Source organism: Balaenoptera musculus, chromosome 14 (genome assembly GCF_009873245.2).
Source record: "Balaenoptera musculus isolate JJ_BM4_2016_0621 chromosome 14, mBalMus1.pri.v3, whole genome shotgun sequence".
Lineage (NCBI taxonomy): Eukaryota > Metazoa > Chordata > Mammalia > Artiodactyla > Balaenopteridae > Balaenoptera > Balaenoptera musculus.
Window position 1 is genome coordinate 41,240,034 of NC_045798.1, and position 23,762 is coordinate 41,263,795.

The window sequence follows — 23,762 nt, forward strand, 5'->3', positions numbered from 1 at the left end:
GAGAAGCCCGCGCACCGCAACGAAGAGCAGCCCCCGTTTGCCACAACTAGAGAAAGCCCATGCGCAGCAAGGAAGACCCAACGCAGCCAAAATAAAATAAATAAATTTATATTAAAAAAAATTTAAAACATCCTTGTTTAAAAAGACTAGGAAAATTCAGTCATAAAAAAATATAGAAATTATTATTGTCCTTATCACTGAAGGTTTGCGGGTGTGGAGCGGATTATATTACCTCCACGTGAAATACTATGCAGAAGGTGAGCCATGAAGACTATGCTTCCTGGAACGATATGGAAAACTGTTGACGTTTAATATAGAGCAGGATTTTAATATGTCGACGCTATTTACAAGCCATAAACTAAAAGGAATGGTAGATACTTTCTTAGGTGTTTGCCGGCCCACACTCCTCCACCATTCTCTGAGCAACCTCTGCCCTTTTCACACCCCCCAGGGGAAGGCCCTAGCAGCCATCTTTGTACGGCACACGGATCTTTATTGAGGCATGCGGGATCTTTCATTGTGACGCGTGGGCTTCTCTCTAGTTGTGGCACGCAGGTCTTCTCTTCTCTAGTTGTGGTGCACAGGCTCCAGGGTGCGTGGGCTCTGTAGTTTGCAGCACACAGGCTCTCTAGTTGAGGCGCGTGAGCTCAGTAGTTGTGGCACGTGGGCTTAGTTGCCCCGCGGCACGTGGGATCTTAGTTCCCTGACCAGGGATCGAACCTGAGTCCCCTCCATTGTAAGGCGGATTCTTTACCACTGGACCACCAGGGAAGTCCCTGCTCACACTCTTGAGTTGGTATCTATTATTTAAAACTTAAAAAAAATCTAGTCTACAACAGAACAACAACTAAAAACTAAATCTTTGGATGTTTGGGTATAGGTGATTGTACTTTTTTGGTGCCTTCATTTCCCTCATTTTGGCCATAAAAAAAAAAAAAGCATTTGTTTTGCAATTTAAAAAAATGCTCTAAAATAGGTATGAAAATAGATTCAAAGGGTATATAATATGCCAAAGTACCAGAGATTGTATTGGAGTAATTTATGTTTTTTTCTGTATTTTTAAAACTTCCTAAAATGCAGATACTATTACTCTTATGATTTTAAAAATTACACTTTTTCAGAAAGCACCACCTTGACTTTTATCAAGAACACTATAACATCTTCAACAGGAATGTTTAACCTTCCAGATATCTGTACCCACCTTCCATTACTTTTAGAAGTTTACCCCTCAATGTTAAATCATTCTGTAAACTGCTACTAACTTTCAAAGGTAATCATGATTCTTTTTTACTATTTTAAATAGAGCTGAAATAAACATCATAGTACATACTCCCTGCATTTATGTGAATGCATTTTTTTCATGTAAAGGAATTTTAATTTAGGTTTTATATCTCCATGTAGAGCCTTTAGTCATGTGTTTTTTGCCATCTGTATGTCTTTGAAGAAGTGCCTGAACCTTTTTAGAACTGGGTTGTTTATCTTCCTTTTAGAGTTATAAGGGTTCTGTATATATCCTAGATACAGGTGCACTCTTGTACATGTTTTGCCAATATTTCCTCCCATAAAATAGCTTGCATTTTCATAACAGTGCTTATCGAAGAGAAAAACTTTCTAATTTTGACAAAGTCCAATTTATCAATATTTTATCACTCACGCTTTGTGTCATATTTAAGAAATCTTTGCAAAACCCAAGGTAACTAAGATTTTCTCCTGTATTTTCTTCTAGAGTTTTATGGTTTTAACTCTTATGTTCATTTCTGTGCCCCATCTAGATCTAATTTTTACACATGCTCCTTGTTTTGAATATAGCAATCCAACTTTTTCAGTGTCATCTGTTGACAATTTTATCCTTTCCTCACTGATTGCCTTGACACCTTTGACAAAAATCAACTGTGTGTAAATATATTTATATATTTCTGGACTCTCTCCTGTTCCATAGACCTATATATCTACCCTTACCACAGTGACTAGGCTAAGGAATACCTAGATAGTAAATAATAGTAAAACATTTCTGGGTGTGTCTGTGAGGGTGTTTCTGGGTGAGATTAGCATTTGAATCAGTAGACTGAGTAAAGATCTGACCTCACCAATGTGGGTAGCATCATCCAATCCACTGAGGACCTGAATAGAACAAAAAGGCAGAGAAAGGACAAATTCTCTCTCTTCTTGAGCTGGGAAATCCATTTCTTTCTGCCCTCGAACATTGGATCTCCTGGTTCTCTGGCCTCTGGCTGCCCCTCTCCCCAGGGCTCAGGCCTTTGGATTCAGACTGAATTATACCACCTGGCCTTCTTGGTCTTGGTCTCCTGGTCTCTAGCCCTTAATTGGTCAGGCTCTCCTCTCTCTCTCTCTCTCTCTCTCTCTCTCTCTCTCTCTCTATATATATACATATATATGATTGGTTCTGTTTCTCTAGAGAACCCTGACTGTAACTACAAGGTAGCCTAAGTCCTCCAACTTTGTTCTTTTCCAAAGTTGTTTTGGGTATACTAGGTCTTTTCCATTTCCAAATAAAATTTATAATCAATTTGTCATTTTTTACAAAAAGGCCTGCTGGAACTTTGACTGGGATTGCACTGAATTGCTAGATCTACTTGGAGAAAACTGACAACTTAACAATGTCAAGTCTTCTGATCCCTGAAAATAGTACCCTTCCCCATATAGATATTCTTAAATTTCTCTCACCAATGTTCAATGTGTACAAGTCTTACACATCTTTTATCAAGTTTATTCCCAAGTATTTCATGAAATTTTAATGCCATTATAAATAATATGCTTTTTCATTTTCTACTTCTGACTAGTATATAGAAATATAATTGATTTTTGTATATTGAATTAGCTCACTAATTAGCTCTACCAGGTTGTTGTAAATTTCTTAGAATTTTTTTACCTGGATGATCAGAAGAATAAGAATTCTTTTTCAGTCTGAATGTCTTCTATTTCTTTTTCTTGCTTTACTGCACTGGCTAGGTCTTCCAATACAATGTTAACAGGTGTGGAGAAAGGGAGGTGAATCAGGTCCCTGTGGCCATTATGGCCAAAAGTAGAAGCCTCTCCTGATGTTTGAAGTTTGTACTGCACATATAGGTCTTTAAACTACCTGGAATTTAGTATCCACTATGAAATGGGTATCTAAAATTACCTATTACTATATAAACAGCTAATTACTAGATTCTTTCCTCATCCACCTATCACGCCACTTTTGTCATCTACTAAGTTCCCATGTGTACATGTTTTAATTTCTAAACTGTCTGTTCACCCACCCTGAACCAATACCAATTCAAGATCTTGCTAAGTGATTTTATACATTCCATGACTTTAAATAACTCTACAGTATATACTAATGATTCCCAAATTTGTATCTCCACCCAGACCTCTCCCCTAAACTCAAACTTCTACTTCCAACTCTATCATTTGGATTATATAATAGTATTTCAAATTCTTAATGTCTTAAAAACCAAGTCCCTAATTCTCAGCAACTGCTAACCTGCCCCTCCTGCAGTCTTCTCCTTCTCACAAACTGGAAATTCCATTCTTTCAGGTCCTCAGTTCAAACACTGGAAAGTCATCCTTGACTCCTTTCTTTCATACCTCACATCCAAGCCAGCAGAAAATCCTAACCACTCTACCTTCAAAATATGTAAAAAAAAAAAAAAATCCAACCACTTACTACCACTTTTATTGCCACTATCCTGATCCAAGCCAATATTACCTCTCACCCCCTGATTATCCCAACAGCCTCTCAACAGCTATCCTCCCTGCCCTCCTAGGGTCTAGTCTCCTCACGGCAACCAGAGGGACCATTTTTCATAACATAAGTCAGATCGCATCACTGCTCCATTCTAAACCTGCATCCTGCATCTTCCCATCTCTCAGAGTAGAAGCCAAAATCCTTACAATAACCTGAAAGGCCTTTCATGATCCAGTTCCCACTGCCTCTCTAAACCCCTCCTCCGACCACTCTCCTTCTCTCACTCTGCTCTGGACATCCTGGCCTCCTTGCTTTTCCTGACACACCACGCACCCTCTCACCTGTTTCCTCTGCCTAGAGCCAAGCTCGTCTCCCAGATATTGACATGGCTTGCCCCCTCACTTCAAGTTTTAATTGCCATCCTAACAGAGAAGCTTTTCCTGCCACCCCATACAAAGGAGGAGCCCTCCATACATGCAATACACTCCAGATCCCATTTCCCTGCCTTTTCCCCCCTCAGAGCACTTATCACATCTGACATATTAAATACCTGCTTCTCTATTTGCATTTTATTGGCCTTACCTTATTAGGATGTAGGCTCCATGAAAGCAGGAACTTGCCTGTATTTTTTTTTCTTCACTGTTCTAGGTCCCTAGTCCCTGGAGTAGTATCTGGCACATAAGCACTCAAATATTTGTTGAAGAAATGAATACTTTACTTACCAGAGATTCATAATTGGTCCTTTTATCCAGCAAGGGCAAGCCCTCCCTGCTTCTCTCCCCCTTTAAAATTCTCTGCCCTCGACTTTTCTGTATAAATTTAGAATCAGCTAGTCAAGTTCTATTAAAACCTTTTGAGGATTCTGGCTGGGACTGCTTTGAATTATAAATTAATTTGAGGAGAACTGTTAGGTTTTCAATGTTGAGGTCTTTCTCCACCAAAAACATGGAGGCGTCTCCATTTTTTAGGTCTTCTTTTACATCCTTCAGCTGTGTTTATAATTGCCTCCATTAAAAAAACTAAAAATCGTTTCTCAAATATGTTCCTACTTTTTTTTGCTATTCCCCAAAACATTACCTTTTTAAAAATTACATTTCTAACTGTCACAATGAAATCAAGCTCTTTTTCTATTGCCTTGGTCCTCCTTAACTTCAAACATACTTAAATTCCCCGTGCCTAAAAAATCTTCCACTTGGCCATGGAGCCATCCTCTGTTCTTACATATTGCAAAGAAGCAGGTAAGTAACGCTGCCTCAGCTTCCTCATTTCCTACTCAGTCCTTAGCCCCTAACCTAGCCTTCACTCAACTACCCAGTGAAAACTGCTCTTTCAGAAAGGACCACAGGGCACTGTGTCACTGAATTCCACAGCCTCTGCTCAGTGTTTATCTTCTTCAGTCTAAGATGCTCGTAACACCAATAACATCCTACCCCTTTAGCTCTGCATTTACTCTCTTCCTTTGGCTTCCATGGAACTGGCATTTCCCTCGTGTCTCCTGAGTGCTTCCCCTTCTGCATCCCCCAATTTCTCTTCTAACTGATTCCAGGAAGAACCTATGTCTACCTCAGGGATACAGGGAAAGCCTCTCTGGGGAAGCAGAGTTTGAGCTAATTCTTAAGGTGAGAGTAGAGTTTACCAGATGGACAAGAAGGAAAAGGGCATTCCTGGCAGAGAGAGCATAAGCAGGGTGAAGACAGCACGGTTAACTAGAGAGCCTCAAACAGCTCAGTACGTCTAGGGCCGCACGTCCAACACGGTGGACATTAACCACATGTGGCTGTTCAGTACCTGAAATGCATCTAGTTCAGGCTGAGATGTGCTGTCAAGTGTAAAACACACACCAGATTTCAAAGACTTGGTACCAAAAAAGGAATGTACGACGCCATGGATAATTTTTTTTTTCACCAATTACATGTTGCCATCGTATTTTGGATATAGTGCTTTAAATAAAATACATTCTTAAAATTAATTTCATGTTTCTGTTTACTTTTAATATGTGGGTCCCCACTGTATCTCTATAGAACAGTGCCAGTCTAGGGCGTAAGGGCCAAGTCAAAAGAAGAGAGGAAGAAGCGTGAGATTCCATAGTAAACTTTCTTTCTCCTTTCTACACCCACTGATGTTACCAAAGTTCAGGTCCTAATTACCTCTCACCTAAGACCATCTCAATGGCCCTACTGATCCCTCCCTACAGTCTTGGGCCTGTCACAACCCATCCTAGATACTGTAACCATATTAATCTTTTTAAAGCACCTCATCCCTCCACTGCTCAGAGCCTCCCTGACCTTGAAATTAAGGGGCAAAATAGTCTGGCATTTTGAGGCTCGCCACGACAGAAGCTAATCTGCAGTTACAGGAGTCCCCAGTATTGCTCCCCTTCATACCCCTGGATGTGTCAAACTGGAGATGTCACCTCAACTTGACTTACATTTTTCACCTTACTACCTTTGCTCATAATCTTCCCTCTGCCTACAACACCCTTTCCCAAAATTCGGCTTACCAATATCTTACTAGATAATAATAGTATTGTTTTATTTAAAAGGAAAAAAAAATACTGGGGGGTCTTTTGTTAGAGATACAAACTGAAGTATTTAGAGATGAATTATTTTTTATCTTACTAGGACTCCAGGGTCTGTATAAAAGATGTATTCCTTCAGGAAGCTATTTCTAATCACCCCAAACCTTCAACAAACATGCAACTTGAAGGCATCAAATGCTACACATTACTCTAGGTGCTGGGTAAACTAGACAGTAAAATGTTAGCCCTCCCCTTAGGAGCTCAGTCTCACGGGAGACAGCTACATAAGTCAACAACTGCCACGGAGAATAACTGAAGCTATGAAGAGGTAAACACAGGGTCCTATGGGACCACAGACAAGTCCTAATCCAGGCCGATGGTCGGCAGAGGGAAGCATCCTAAAAAGGGATGCAGAAAAGCCCTAATGAGCTGCTCCTCCACTGATTCCCCAATCCACCTTTTGCAGCTTCTCTTATGGTTATCCAATTCTGTCTTTGATGCTTCGTGCATGTACAGTCTATCCTCATTATTTGTGAACTCCACATCTGCAAACTCGCCAATTGTTAAAATGTACTTTAATCTCAAAGTCAATGCTCATGGCAATTTTTTGGTCATTCACAGACACATCCAGATCAGTAAACAACTTGAGTCTTCTGATGCACATGTTCCCTGAAGTGGAGAAGCTGATGCTCTGCCTTCTTGTCTCAGCTCTTGTACTGTGAACAAGCGTCCTCGTCCCAGTCTACCTAGTGCCACATTTTTCGCTTTTTGTTTCTGGTGATTTCGCTGTTGAAACTGGCCCCCAAGCACAGGGCTGAAGTGCTGTCTAGTGCTCCTAAGTGCAAGAAGCCTGTGATGTGCCTTCTGAACAGAGTATGTGCTACACGGGCTTAGTTCAGGCATGAGTTACAATGCTCTCGGCAGTGAGCTCGGTGTTAATAAGTCAGTAACGTACACCAAATAAGGTGTTTTTAAACAGAAGCACGCATAAGACAAGGCTACGTGTTGATCAGTGGATGAAAATGCTGTGACCAAAGGCTCACAGGAACTTAACTCTGTATTTCCCTTACAAGCAATGGTTCAGTATCCACTAATTCAGAGGTCACAGCAATGTTACAGGACATAACTACCACAAATAACAAGAATCAACTGTACTTTTCTTTCCCTTGAGGGTGGAAATCAGATCTTAAGCATCATTAGTGCCTCATATGAAATAGGCATTATTAAACATTTAGGTCTTAACTGAGAAGTAAATTAATAAATTTTTTCTTTTGTGTAAACGCCTTGACTTCAAAATTAAACAGGGACCGCACAGTTTAACAAAGGCTGGGTACTAAAACAAAACTTCATTTTTTTTACAGCTTCCAAATGACCAACAGTGGCTTTCACCAACATGCTTACCATTTTTGTTCTTCAGATTAGGGTCTGCTCCACTTTTTAGAAGCTTTAAGGCACATTGTTTATGAGCCCGGTAAGCGGCACAGTGCAAGGGTGTATTTCCTAACTGATCCGAACAGTTAACAGCAGGAGGATTCGGCCTGTTGAGCTAACAGTTGAAGAAATACAATGCAGATTACATACCAAAGACAGACTTTCTTCCATGAAACCCATGACGGTACAGCATAACTGAAAATTCAGGGGGACCCTCACGCTCCAGAGCCGGACGAGCAGCGGGGCTCTTTAGCATCTCAACTGTCAGCGGCTTCTTGCTCACAACATCAGCCAACCCACGTCACTCCCCATGCCGTCCTCAAGCTGCCGCGGAGTCTCAGGTCCCACGCTCCCCTGTCAACAGACGCCACACACTACACCAGGGCCACCCCACTCACCCCTGGACACTGGGGTGCCACTAAGATTCTTTCGCCCCTACCAGGCTTGCAATTCACACTTGTGACAGCAAAATTACAAACTGGTCTACCACAGGCAGTCATTCAGAAGCGTTAAAACCATAAATGTTAAACGTGTAAATGTTAAAGGTCTACTGAATTTGTTGTTCCCAGCTGACTCCTTTAAAAAGTTCTTTTTAAAGGAGTCTCCATTTCACAAAGTTTAAAATATGTTTTAGGCACTACACTTGGAAACCAGAGAGGCCTTTTCAAACGAGCTGAAGTAACTTTAAGGCAAATGGCCGTGCTTCAGTCTTGAATTTAGACCACATTCAGAGTTTTGTGTTTAATGAGACTATTTTCAGGAAATGGAAACTGGAAAGTAGGTCTCCTAAGAAGAAAAAAATGAAATGGGTAAGTTTTCAGTCTGTTCTAACATGATATAAATATTTCAAAAATATTGTCCCTTGTTTGTATGTTATTTTCTAGAAGTATAGCATACCTTTCAGAAATAATTGCGCATCAAAATTTGAGAAAGGTACTCCTTTATAGGATCCTATATATTATATGCCAATTTTAAATTGGATTAATCATGAAGAAAAAAAAAACTATCCTTATATTAAGTGTTTACCATGAAAAACTAAATTCTTAACCATTAGGTTTTCAAGTAGAAGTGGGATGGTAAATCAGAAATTCAGAGAAAAACGTAATCATCTAAAATATATCCTGCTTAAACTATTACCATGCTGTGTTTTCAGATATTTAAAGACTTTTGTTCTATTATTATGATCTCGAGTATTCTGGTCCCACAATTTGACTACATTATGAACTCAACGTTAAGTAAACAATTTCCTCAGCTTTTCTAAGCAAATTGTCTGAATTAGGCACCAGAATAATTTTGTGAAAATTCATGTTTAAGTAGCAGTTACCCTTTTTTATATATCTTGAAGGTATTCACTTATCTGTTTCTAACTGGGGCAGTCACTTAATGTTTTCAATAATCTTTTACCTGGAGAGTGAAATACTGATATTTCTAGGGAAAAACTGTACTCCTCTGATTATGTGAAATGCTGATTTAAATGCGCCTCCTGCAGTAAAACTTGTAAATAAGGAACTATCCCAAATTCAGTAGCTGTTTACTGTTCCATCTTTTTTTTAAAAATATCTTAATAAACTTCACACTTTCTGGAAAAAAAAAATTTCCTGCAGAGTAAAGAAATAATACATTTGTTTTTGTTTTTACCAGAGCTGTAAGTTCTGCTGTTCTGCCTTCTCTTGCTGCTGCTAAAAGTAATTCTTCAAGCTTTCTTTGTTGAGTCCTTTCTACAGCTGCAAAAGGAAAAGTACATATTATTCTACTTCTAGTCTGGATCCTATTAGCAAATTTATCACAAAGATATAGAGAGAATAAAGTGATCATGATAAGAAAAGTCACAATGTTTTGAATTGTAATTCAAATGCTGTTAGACTTTACTGTTATTCTCACTGCCTTTATTTCAGACTACAGAGATCAACTTCCCTCAGGTTCAGATGAATTTCTGTTTTCAATTCAGAGGTCCTTAAGTACATTACTCACTACAACACCCAACACAAGTAATTATGAATTACTTTTGCATGCTGAAATACTATTACATATGTGCCTTGGAAAGGTAGATAAGGGGGGAGAGGCGCTCATACCTTCCAGAACCTTAGAATGCAAAAAGTAATAAGAAATAGTGTTGGTAGGAAGACATACAAACCATATAAATATATTTAGGTTTATATATACTTACATACTTCTACATAAGAATATTTTATTTCTTTAACAAATACTCTAGCACTTACTACATGCCAAATATCTTTCAAAACACTTAAACAATATTAACTCATTAAATCCTCATAACTACTCTTTGAAGTGTTACTATTTTCACAATTTTATAGATGAAGAAACTGAGGCAGCAAGAGGTTAAGGAACTTAACCTAAGCCACACAGCCAGGATGTGGAGGAGCTGGGACTTGAACTTCGGCAGGTGGGTTCCAGAGTCCATGCTTTTACCATTACTCTGTGCTGCTCATACTTGCAGGGAACGAGAGCAGTCTGATTCAAGGGACTAGAATATGTAATAAGGTCTCATTTCTGCTGTTTGAGTTCTGTTTTGGCTTACAGAAAAGAAACAATTTCATAGAAAGGCTTAATAATAATCCCCCTTAAAATATGTGTACAATGTCCTGTGCAAAGGCTGCAAGGGAGGAACTACAAAAGGTTTCCTAGGTCTCCCCGAGAAATAATGAACATTTATTAGTAGTTAGTAATTACTATGCGCTAACAGTTGTTCGAGACACTACGCATGCCCTTGCATTTCAACTACAGGAAACACATAGCTTGAATACAGGAATAGCTGGAACCAGTTTAACTTTGTCTTAAGAACGGACTAACACTACTAATATACCATCATCTTCTTTTCTCACATTTTTATTTCCACACCCGCTCCCTCCCTCTCCACTCTGGAGGAAGGCTGCCACGCCTCCACACATGCTCCCAACACTGCTTTCTTTTGCTGGGATTCACACTCTTCAGTCTTTCCTCTAAGGCCACTGGACCGTGAGCTTTGGAGAAGAGTCACGTCCCCACACTTCCTTACACACCTGTACTACTGCATGTATTACCTGGAGCTGTAATTTATCCCTGCAGTCATTCTTGAAGTCAGGTACCTGTTCTTACTCTTCTGTGTATCCTAGGCATTTATGACAGTATCTGGCACAATGCATATTTAGCCAGTAAGTATTCACTGAATAATCAAACAATGTTTAATGATGTTCGTTCTAGACTTTAAGGAAGGGTGGTAAATGTTTCTCTCTAGATTGTCTAGGCTCATAAATGAAGGAAAACTGGATTTGGAGTTGAAAACCCTGCTTGTGTTCCTGTCCTGTGCTCCTTCTGGACACTGAAAGAAGACTGCTGACCCAGCCAATAAAAACAAATATTCCAATTTGCGGACTCAAGGCTTCTAGAGTGCCCGTAATGTTCTGTTCCTTGACACGGGTGCTGTTTACATGGATGTGTTCCCCTTGTGAAAACAGCAAGCTGTGCATTAATAATGTGTACTTTTATCCATATATTTTATACCTCAATAAATGTTTTTTAAAGCAAATACTCCATCCCCAAAATAATTTGTCCTATAAATTTTATTTTTTTTAAAATATTTATTTATCTATCTATTTATTTATTTATTTTGGCTGCATCCATCTATCTATCTATCTATCTATCTATCTATTTATCTATCTATCTATCTATCTATTTATTTTGGCTGCCCTGGGTCTTAGTTGCAGCACTCAGGATCTTCATTGAGGCATGCGAACTCTTAGTTGCAGCATGCACGTGGGATCTAGTTCCCTGACCTGGGATCAAATCTGGGCGCCCTGCATTGAGAATGCAGAGTTTTATCCACTGGACCACCAGGGAAGTCCCTGTCCTATAAATTTTAAATTTGATACGACTATAAACTAACTCTTTGTCTTTCTTTTCAGTCAGAATCCAGAGTTAGTAGGGATCACAGAGATCATGAAGCCTAACTCCATCCTGACAAGACACTTACATACATGCCCAGCGTAGGTTAAATAGCAGTACACTTCAAATGCAGGTGAGAACCTACCAAATGTACTTCATTAACAACAGAAAATCACTATTTTGCAATCTCTATAGTAAAGAGTGATTCAGGCAAGAATTATCAACGAATGCTAAAATCACTGATTTAAAGTGATTTTATCCTGATTTCAGGATATTGACATGGTCTCAGTTTCTCTCCCCAAGGATTATTTATTAATTACAAAAGGGGGAAGGTAGCTTAACAGTGGACCACGTAGTGATCAGAGATAATTTCACCAGTAATGGAACAGAATGACATCATGTACCTCCTAATATGCACTGGTATAAAGCATAAAACCTTATCCTATGCCAAATACAACCTATGGCAAAATGTATATCCTGCATCTAATTATATGAGACAAGAAATGCCCAAACTGAGGGGCATTCTACAAAAGTGATATTACGATAATGATGTTAAATCTCATGAAATTGATCATTATATTGTGATTATATAAGGAAATATCCTTGTTCTTAGGAGATACATACTGAAGTACTTAGGGCTAAAGTATCATTATGTCTGCAAATTGTTCCCTAATAGCGCAGCAAAAAAAAAAATTAAAAGTAAATAAATAAAATTAAATAATATATAAAAAGGTAAACCAGATGTGGCAAAATGTTAATGACTGGTGACTAAGTGCAGATATACAAGTGTTTGTTGTACTATTCTTGAAACTTTCCCATAGGTTGGATATTTCTCAAAATAAAAAGAAGTCAAACGATATGTAGAAGAAGGTACACTAGTCCTCTCTAGTGCCTGACAAGTAGTAATCTACCCTCTCCCAAACACTTCTAATCATGGGAAACTCACTACACCTTTCAAGGCAACCCAAGCCATTATTATAATACACTGGACCCAAAGATAAACTCCCTGGCATGCCATCAAGTGGATGGTCAACTGGCCCTGGTCGGCCTCAAATAAGAATACCCCCCTTCCAATATAACAGTTCTTGAGATACTCAAACGTGATTCCGTTGTGTCTACTGATGTCTGTCTTTCTGGGGTGTTCTTGAGATACTCAAACATGATTCTGTTGTGTCTACTGATGTCTGTCTTTCTGGGGTGAAACATTTCCTGTCTCTACGTGCATTACCCTACGATTGGGTTTCTGGTCTACCTGTGGTCTTGGTGGGTTGTGGATGTACTCCCTGCAGCCTGATCCATTTAATGCACTATCCACAGATGATATCACACCTGGCTAAGGTGATCTCATCAGAGCAAAATCTCTCAATTTCTACTTCTATTACCCCAGCTAGGACCATACTGTAGCCGATAAATCATAGTGCCCATCAAGTTAACTAAGCCCTTGTTCTTAGCACAGTTGGGTTTTGCCGGCTGTGCGGGTGGGTACTTAGAGCACGTCTTTACAGCCAGCCCCATTAAATGTCAACTTGTCAGGTGAACCCAACGTCCCAGTCTGTCGGGAGAACATCAGTTCTGGGTTCTCATCTTATTACAAATAAAATAATAGAACAGGATCAAAGACAGTACCTAATCCTCCCAATTAGATGATAATTTATTAAAGGGCAGGGATCACATATAATATGATCAATCTCCTCAAAATCACATAATGCTGAGCCTTATAGAAGATGTTTTGTGTTGATTTGTTTATTGAAAATGAGAGGGTTCATTTTAAATGCAAGAGCGAGTAGAGACATTGATCTAAAGGTGTCTGACAAGCAGACATTATCTTGTAACTAAAGAAACAAGGGAGATTTTAGGTTTCAAGGCCAACTGGAAAGTAATAAAAAAGCAAGACCTTGCTTCATACATAGATAAAAATACTAATAACAAATAAATCAACACCCTTGAAGTACAAAATTATCTTGCCCTTCTCTGAATTGCAAAGGAAAGAAACAAAGGATGTGCGTGAAACTGCAACTCTAATTCAATACCTTTATTCATAAAGTAGTAATTAAGAAATCTTCTCTTCTCGGGGACTTCCCTGATGGTCCAGTGGTTAAGAATCTGCCTTCCAATGCAGGGGACACAGGTTCAATCCCTGGTCGGGGAACTAAGATCCCACCTGCCGCGGGGCAACTAAGCCCACGCGCTCTAGAGCCCACGTGCCACAACTAGAGAGAAGCCCGTGTGCCGCAACGAAGACCCGACGCAGCCAAATAAATTAATTAATTTAAAAAAAATGTAATCTTCTCTTCTCTACTATAGAAATAATACCAAAAAAATAATTACAGCCAAAGCCCTGGATATTTGGGGGATAATCCTAACAAATGAAGGCTTCCCAATGTAAGCATCAAAGTATTTTTGTTTTAAACTATTTTTAGAGAAATCCCTAATATGTCTTCTTAAATGTAACTGAATCTTTGAAGTTCATCTAACAATGAAGCTGATCCATGAAGAAGTTACTGTTGGCTGCTGTACTATAATGAAGCCCTCAGGGTAATGGAGCCGGCCAGAGCTATCTTCCACAATATCAAATGACTCCCAGTAGCTACACCTCTTATAGTCTCCCTGTCCTGCGCTTCTGTATTCCTTCATTATCATGCCTCTGCAGCCTTTCAGCCGTACTCCCTCATGTCTTTAATTTCTACTTCTAATTTTTTTGGAGATTTGATTTTTAAAACTTGCCATAATCTTATATAAAGAATTTAAAAGCTCTGTGGAAACTCTCATATAGTTTTATGTCTCATCAGTGACTTGCAAATTACATTATCATTAGACCACAGGCTTGGTGTCATCTATTTTGGCATCTCAGAAGCCATTTCTACTTCTATTCTGGACCGTGTCTATAACGAAAATAAATGCTGTTTAGATTAAGATCCATAATATTTACCTTCAAGCATGTTTCTGATTTCTTTGTCATGAGTGACTTCCTTTGCTGTCTGTCCATTCCCATTAACAACAGTAGTATGAGCATTATATTCTAAAAGAAGCATTACCAACTCCTAAAAAAGCAGAGAAATTATAGACTTTATTATATTATAGCCCTTTTTCAAATTACTAATTACTACTGAGTTTCTTCTACAATAGAAAGAATTAGGTAGGCATCTTTATATCACTTCAGTTCTGTCTGCATTATTGTGGTTCCTCAGTATTCACTTAAATTAACTACTACAATTCAACTAATTGTAATAATGACTGATGACTGCCTAAACAGCTGCCAATCCACAATTAAACAGACAACTTCTATAACTGATTTTTAAAGTAAATTATCTGGTTATTTTACCAAGTTGATTCATGCGGTCAAAACGAAATATGAGTTGACAAAACCATTATTTAAATTAGTAATTTAAATTAGATAATTAGAGTAGATAATACATTCATTTAACATTATTCCTCCAAGAAATGTTGCGAAAAATATAATTTCCTCTACAGACTTAGATTTTTAAAAAATTAATTATGATGTTTATAATAAATATGACATTATTTTCTGAAGTGATATAGACTGACAGGATACAACACTATCAAAGGGATGCTTTATAATGAAGCAAATGATCTCCTGAAGTCAATAATCAACAACAGAGCATAAGCTACATCATTCATATTTACTCTAAGTGGCTAACAGCTCTTTTAGGAATTTTTGTAGTAAAAAATGTTTAAATACATATCTAAACACAGACAGGAAGAAAACAAAATACTCAATGCCCTAGTCATTCCATGACCACTACAAACATTTTGGAGGGTTTCTTTCTAATCATTTTTCCCTTGCATAAGTTTGAGATTTTTTTAACATAATTTTATTTATGACATAATTGCTTAAGTTATACTCCTTTTGCCTAATACATCATTTTCCAGGATGTTATAGTGTCTATAAACATACTTTTCACTGAATATTATTCTATAAAATGTACTACCACATTTTACAAATAGAAAAACTGCTAAGAAGTCTAATATTTTAATAAAGTAAATTCTTATAAAATATCTTAGCCTTTCCTATCATTTTAAAGGTAACATTTTGGAAGAAGTGTTTTCATAGTTTATGTAAAGAGTTCATATTAGTAAAGAAAGTAGAACAACCCACAGAATGATAGAAAGTATTTATAAATCATATATTTGATAAGGAAATTGTATCCAGACTATATAAAGAACTTTTACAATTCAACAATAAAAAGAAGACAACCCAATTGAAAAATGGTCAAAGATAAAAATGAGCAATCAGAAAAGGAAATTAAGAAAAACAATTCCATTTACAATGGCATCAAAAAGAATAAAATGCTTAAGAATAAACTTAACCATGGAGGTGAAAGACTTGTACACTAAAACTACGAAATATAGCTCAAAGAAATTAAAGAAGATATAAATAAGTGGGAAGACATCTAGTGATCATGAATGGGAAGACTTAATATTGTTGAGATGTGAACACTACCCAAAGCAATCTACAGATTCAATGCAATCCCTAACAAAACCCAATGATGTTTTTTTCCAGAAACAGAAAATCCTATCATAAAATTCACATGGAATCTCTAGAGATCCCAAATAGACAAAATAGTAATGAAAAAGAAGAAGAAAGTTGGAGATCTCACACTTCCAGATTTCAAAACTTACCTCAAAGCTAATCAAAGTAATCAAAACAGTGCAATAATGACATAAAGATAGACATATATAGACCAATGGAATAGAAAAGAGAGCTCAGAAATAAACTCTCACATATTTGTTCAAATGATTTTCAACAAGGGTGCCAAGACCATTTGAAGGACAGTCTCTTCAACAAATGGTGCTGGGAAAACTGGATATTCACATGCAAACAATAAAGTTGGACCTGTATACTTTATACCACATACCAAAATTAACTCTATTAGGATGAAAGACCTAATAGAAAACCTAAAACAATAAAAATCTTAGAAGAAAACATAAGAGGAAAGCTTCATGACATTAGATTTAGCAGTCATTTCTTGGAATATGACACCAAAAGCATAGGTTAAAAAAAAGAAACTGGACTACATCAAAATTAAAAACTCTGTACAACAAAGCACTATCAAGAGAGTGAAAAGGCAATCCAGAGTGGGAAAAAATATTTGAAAATCGGGTATCTGATCTAGGATTTATATCCAGAATATGTAAATAACTCCCAAAACTCGAAAACACCACCACCACCACCAAAGTATCCAATTTTAAAAATGGGCAAAGAATCTGAAAAGGCTACATACTGTATGTATGTGACATACATATGGAACTATGTGACATTCTGGAAAAGGCAAAACTATGGAGAAAGTAGAAAGATCAGTAGTTGCCAGGGATTTGGGTGGGAGGAAGGATGAACAGGTGGAACACAAAGGATTTTTAGGGCAGTGAAAATACCCTGTACGATATTATAATGATAGACACATATCATTAAACATTTTGTCCAAACCCAAAGGACGTACAACAAGAGTGAATGTTAAAGTAAACTATGGACTTTGGGTGGTTATGATGTGTCAATGTAGGTTCATCACTTGTTTTAAAAAAAAAAAAAAAAAAAAGAACCACTCTGGTGGGGCATGTTGATGATGGGAGAGACCATGCATGTGTGGAGGCAGGGCATACATGGGAAATCTGTATCTTCCCCTCAATCTTGCTGTGAACCTGAAACTACTCTACAAATTTGTTTTTCAAATAAAAAAATTTTAAATAAATGGGCAAAGGATTCAACAGACATTTTTCCAAAGAAAAATGGCCAATAAGCATATGAACAGATGTTCAACATCACTAATCATTACGGAAATGCAAATCAAAACCAAATGAGATACCATTTCACAACCCTTAGGATGCCTAAAATTAAGAAGACTGACAATAACAAGTGTGATGAGGATGTGGAGAAACTGAAACCTTCATGCAATGCCAGTGGGAATGTAAAACGGTGCAGCTGCTTTGGTAATCAGTTTGGCAGCTGTGCAAAGTACTAAACAGAGCAATACCAAGTGGTGCAGCAATTCCACTCCTAGGTATGTACCAAAGAGAAATGAAAACATATGTCCATGACAAAAATCTTGCACATGAGTGTTCAAAGCAGCATTATTCATAATATCCCAAAAGTGGAAACAACCTAAATGTCCATCAACTGATAGTTGGATAAATAAAATGTGGTATGTCCATACAATGGAATATTATTTGGCAATAAAAAAGAATGAAGTACTGATATACATTATAATCATGGATGAGTCTTGAAAACATTATGTTAAGTAAAAGAAGCCAGTCACAGAAAACCATGTATTATATGCTTCCATTTATATGAAATGTCTCGAATAGGTAAATCTATAGAGACAGTAGATTAGTGGTTGCCAGGGCCTGGGGGGAAGGAGTAATAGGGAATGACAGCTCATGAGTACAAGATTTCTTTCTGGGATGATCCAAATGTTCTAAAATTATGTTGATGGTTGCACAAGTCAACATACCTGAACCACTGAATTGTACATGGGTGATTTGTATAGTATGTAAACTAGATCTCAATAAAGTGCCTATAAAAAGATAGTAGAGGGACTTCCCTGGTGGCGCAGTGGTTGGGAGTCCGCCTGCCAATGCAGGGGACACGGGTTCGAGCCCTGGTCCGGGAAGATCCCACATGCCGCAGAGCAGCTGAGCCCATGCGCCACAACTACTGGGCCTGCGCTCTGGAGCCTGCGAGCCACAACTACTGAAGCCCGTGCACCTGGGGCCCGTGCTCCGCAGCAGGAGAGGCCACCGCAATAAAGAGTGGCCGCCACTCGCCACGGCTGGGGAGAGCCCACGCGCAGTGGCGGGGATCCAACGCAGCCAAAAATTTAGATAAAATAAAAAATAAAAAAAATTTTTTTTAAAAATTAAAAAAAAAAAAAAGATAGTAGAGATATTCAAGTTTGGCACCACATGGCACATTCCAGTTAAGGAATGTTATTTCTCAACCTACCTCATTTAGTTGTTTTATACCATCTTTGCAACTGTACAGTGTTCTAGTAATTAATTGTCCTTGATTTGAGTTTCAGGAAGGTATAAGAACTAATGTGGAACCTGATTGACATAAATCCTCAAAGGGCTGGACTACAGAAAATGGGCAGAGGGAATGGTATGCACAGAGGTAGAGAGGTACCTTTAAGAAAAGAGAATATGCTTCGATTATGTGGCAACAGGCTACAGGGGGAAATAGGGCAGACTTTCAGCATTGCTATATGCAATCTCAGGGGTTCAGATTGTCCTGAAGGGAAGAGACACCTCTTAAAGGTTCCAGAGGAATGACTATCAGACTGCAAGTTACAAAAAACACCTGTCCACCCTGTGAAGAAGATTAAGAGCAAAAGTTCTCAGAGTGTGGTCCCCAGACCTGCATGTAGTTATCAGCATCACCCATGAAATTGGCAGAAACTCAAGTTCTCAAGCCCCATCTCAGACCCACTGAATCAGAAATGCTGGGGATGGGGTCCAGCAACTTGTATGTTAAGCACTCCAGGTAAGGAATACAAGCGCTCAGGCAGGAGAAATCATCAGAAGAAGTTTTTATTAATTAAATCAGAATTAGAAAATAGAAGGCACCTGAAGAGACCAGTGGCTGGATGTCTAACTCGAGAAACATGAATGAAACACCCAGAGAGGTCACCGCTGATTTTTAATACCTCAGTGGGTAGAAGAGGTTTTAACTTTCTTCAAAGGTCTGTTGCAGTATTATTCTTATGTTTAGAAAAAACGTTTTTAAGCTAAACTGTGCTTCTCTATGCCAAAATTAAAGACCATCCTGCCAGGACTTCCCTGGTGGCGCAGTGGTTAAGAATCCACCTGCCAATGCAGGGGACACGGGTTCGAGCCCTGGTCCAGGAAGGTCCCACATGCCACGGAGGAACTAAGCCTGAGCGCCACAGCTACTGAGCCTGAGCTCTAGAGCCCGCAAGCCACAACTACTGAAGCCTGTGTGCTCTAGGGCCTGTGATCCACAACAAGAGAAGCCACCTCAATGAGAAGACCACACACTGCAACGAAGAGTAGTCCCTGCTCGACACAGCTAGAGAAAGCCCGCGTGCAGCAACGAAGACCCAACGCAGCCAAAAATAAATTAAAAATTATATGTAAAAAAAAAAAAAAAGACCATCCTGCCCCCTTTAACAGTTTGTACACATACCAAAGGAGTTGTCATCTTCCTCTTCATCCCTCAGGATCTAGAATTCCTAATCTAGTCCTGAGAAGTCCCTGGTGCTTTTACACAAAATTCCAGCTCCAACCACTTTTCCCTCACAAGTTCTCCTTGCATCAACTGAATATATGGTTCTCCTCTGACCTTTCTGCCAACTCTCTGCCAACTCTCCACATTCTTATTAATTATTCACTTAACATACTTAAGCCCTTACATTGTACAAGGCCCTCCACCTGTCAGGGAAAACACTTAGGTAATGAATACTGAAGGGATCTGAGAAAGTGCTGACAAAAATCAGAGCTGAGATTAGGATACTGACTGGGACATCCCTGGACATGGTGGAATTGAGAGATTAGAAAAAAAAAGCCACTGAGAGACAGAGCAGTCCAGGTAAAAAGCAATGAATATGTTCTCAAGCAGAGACAGTAAAAAGGAGGATCTAAAGGGACAAGTCCTTCAATGACCAATACAAATACTGCATAAGGAGCTTGTGTGAAGGAAGAGGAGTCCCATTTTAGAAACATGAAATTCCAGATATCTGAGTGGCAAGTAAGGAGCCCAAACATGCAGCTAAACACAAAACGTGGACACCTGGAAAGAAGTATGAGGTCAAAATACAGATTTCCAAATAATCCCCCAGGAGAAATAATGAAGCCTTAAGAGTGGATGGGTTTCTTAGGGGGACAGTTTCAAGAGAAAAGAGAAGAATGGTTTAAAAAAAAACAAACAGAGGAACACATACAATGAAAGGTAAGGAAAATGAACAAGCACAAACAGATAGGAATCAGAAAAGCAGCCAAAGATGCAGCAGTAGAAACAGACTGTGTAGTGCCTCTTCCCAGAGAGATCAGCTTTGTTGGAGTGCAACTATGGAAAATATGAAAACAGAAACCTTAAAAATAGTAAACCACTGAGGAACTTTAGGAAAACATTCAGTTAACAGGTACAGTCAGGACCTAGACTACAAAGGATCAAAATAATCAGGTGCTAATAAGGAAGGTGAAAAAGGAAGTGTAGACACATTTTAATAATATTTTATAAAAAATCAGAACAAGGACAAGCATCTTGCTCAGAGAAGGTCTCCTTGCCCCCAAGGTCTCTTCAAGAGCAAGAGGACATGGGGAATCAGGAGGGCTATCTCCAAGAAGTGGTCATTCATGATGTATATGACTATATTCAGACAGTACAAAAAAAAGAAAAACACAGGACCCTAAGTGGCTCAAGCTAGCACAGTCATAATAATGTACACTCAGTATTTATTTAACCAAAATCTAGCTATAGATTAAGAGAATGAGAAAAGTGAAGTGGTTTTAGTGGGGATTAAGGCAGGGAGAAACAAATAATCAAATGCTTATCTTCCAGAAGTAATAGAAATAGAAAATCTAAAATTAAAAAAAAAAAAACACACAACAAAAAACAAAAATCAGTGACATAAGTATATTATTTAGAAATATGAAAGTTAAAAAAAACTGAAATAACAGCTGAAAATAATAACGTGGTTGCCTCTAGGAAAGTGTGACTCAGAGTGGGCAGGCGTGGAGCAAAGGTCATCGGTTTTTCATTATAATTCTCATAATATCACTTGACATCTAAAATGAAATACATACGCACATGGGTGGACCTTGAGACTGTCATACAGAGTGAAGTAAGTCAGAAAGAGAAAAACAAATATTGTGTATTAAAGCATATATGTGGAATCTAGAAAAATGGTACAGATGATCTTATTTGCAAAGCAGAAACAGAGACACAGACATAGAGAACAAACATATGGATACCAAGGGGGAAAGGAAATGTATGGTTACCAAGGGGGATAGGGGAGGGGACGGGGTGAACTGGGAGATTGGGATTGACATATATACACTATTGATACTAGGTATAAAATAGATAACTAATGAGAACATACTGTATAGCACAGGGAACTCTACTCAATACTCTGTGGTGACCTAAATGGGAAGGAAATCCAAAAAAGAGGGGATATATGTATATGTATAGCTAACACAACATTGTAAAGAAACTATACTTCAATAAAAATTAATTAAAAAAAAGAAACACACATGCACAGGCACATACACAGAATTTTTTTTCAAGAAACACCTCACAAAGAAAAAAGTCTTAAAGATTCCTAAGACACTGCTAAATGGTAGCTGAAATATGTAAGGCAGAGACATATGTTCAACTTAACTAACACTTAAGAGCTAGCAACGTCTCCAAAATTACCACAAGAAAAGCCTGTTTCATAAGTTAATTGGGACTGGGCTTCTCTGGTGGCGCAGTGGTTAAGAATCCGCCTACCAATGCAGGAGACAGGGGTTCGAACCCTGGGCCAGGAAGATCCCACATGCCATGTAGCAACTAAGCCCATTTGCTACAACTACTGAGCCTGTGCTCTAGAGCCCGCAAGCCACAACTACTGAAGCCCACGCGCCTAGAGCCTGTGCTCCACAACAAGAGAAGTCACCACAATGAGAAGCACCATAATGAAGAGTAGCCCCTGCTCGCCACAACTAGAGAAAGCCCACGTGCAGCAACGAAGACCCAACGCAGCCAAAAATCAATCAATCAATAAATAAATTAAAAAAAAATTAATTGGGACTTCCAGATTCCACCTAGCATTTAGAAAGAGAAAGTCACTCCCACTCTAGTAACAAGAGGAAAAAACAGGTAATCTACAGAACTATACTTTTCTTGAACCCAGAGAATTAAGATGGCAGGGAAACCAACTAGTCTGAAATCTAAGGAAATTGCTTCAAAGCAAGCATGGGCTCACCTCAAATAGGTGTGGGAATAAGATGGGACCTGCCAAACATTAATAGAATGAAAGAAAAAAAAATCACATAATCATCTCAACATATACAGAAAAAGCATTTGACAAGATTCAACATTCATTCAGGATAAAAAGTCTCAACAAATTAGGTAGAGAAGGAACGTACCTTATCATAATAAAGGCCATATGATAAGCCAATGGCTAACATTATATTCAACAGTAGAAGGCTGAAAACTTTCCCTCATCACAAGGGTGCCTACTCTCATCACTCCTATTCAACATAGTACTGGAAGTCCTAACCAAAGCAATCAGACAAGAAAAAGAAACAAAAGGCATCAGAATCGCAGAGAATGAAGTAAAATTGTCTCTATTTGCACATGACATGATTTTATATATAGAAAATCCTAAAAAGTCCACCAAAAGCTGTAGGATCTACTCAATGAATTCAGTAAAGTTGCAGCATACAAAATTAACACACAAAAATCAGTAGCGTTTCTATACACTAACTATAAATTATCTGCAAAAGAAAGAAAACAATCCCATTTACAATACCATCAAAAACAATAAAATACTTAGGAATAAATTTAACCAAGGAAGTGAAACATCTCTACACTGAAAACCACAAGAGAATTATGAAAGAAACTGAAGAGGACACAAATAAATGAAAATATATCCTGTGTTCATGGATTGGAAGAATTAATATTGTTAAAATGTCCATGCTACTCAAAACCACCTATAGATTTAACGCAATCCCTATCAAGATTCTAATGGCTTTTTTTTTTTTTTTTTTTTTTTACAGAAGTAGAACAAATAGTCCAAAAATTTATTTGGAACCACTAAAGACCCCAAATAGCCAAAGCAATCCTGAGAAAGAAGAACAAAACAGGAGGCACCATACTTGATTTCCAGCTATGGTAATCAAAACAGTATGGTACTCACATAAAAACGGACACAGAGACAAAAGGAACAGAATCAAGAGCCCAGAAATAAACCCATGCATATAGGGTCAACTGATCTTTGACAAAGGAGTCACGAATACTTAATGAAAAAAAGACAATCTCTTCAATAAGTGATGCTGGGGAAATTGGGTATTCACTCATAAAAGAATGAAACTAGACCCTAATCCTACACTGCTCACAAAAGTTAGGGTTAGGGGGCTTCCCTGGTGGCGCAGTGGTTGAGAATCTGCCTGCCAATGCAGGGCACACGGGTTCGAGCCCTGGTCTGGGAGGATCCCACATGCCGCGGAGCAACTGGGCCTGTGAGCCACAGCTGCTGAGCCTGCACGGCTAGAGCCTGTGCTCCG

The 23,762-nt window shown here is 38.4% G+C and overlaps 1 protein-coding gene across 3 annotated transcripts in view; it reads right to left on the reverse strand.

Annotated features, from left to right (window-relative positions):
- OSBPL1A (oxysterol binding protein like 1A) overlaps positions 1 to 23,762 on the reverse strand; it is a 216,604-nt gene that overhangs the window by 162,007 nt on the left and 30,835 nt on the right. For all 3 annotated transcript variants that reach the window (XM_036823536.1, XM_036823537.1, XM_036823538.1), the window contains 3 exons: positions 14,452 to 14,563; positions 9,279 to 9,364; positions 7,611 to 7,755 (listed from right to left, as the gene is read on the reverse strand). In XM_036823536.1, the coding sequence (XP_036679431.1) occupies positions 7,611 to 7,755; positions 9,279 to 9,364; positions 14,452 to 14,563 (343 nt within the window). The remainder of the gene's footprint in view (positions 1 to 7,610; positions 7,756 to 9,278; positions 9,365 to 14,451; positions 14,564 to 23,762) is intronic.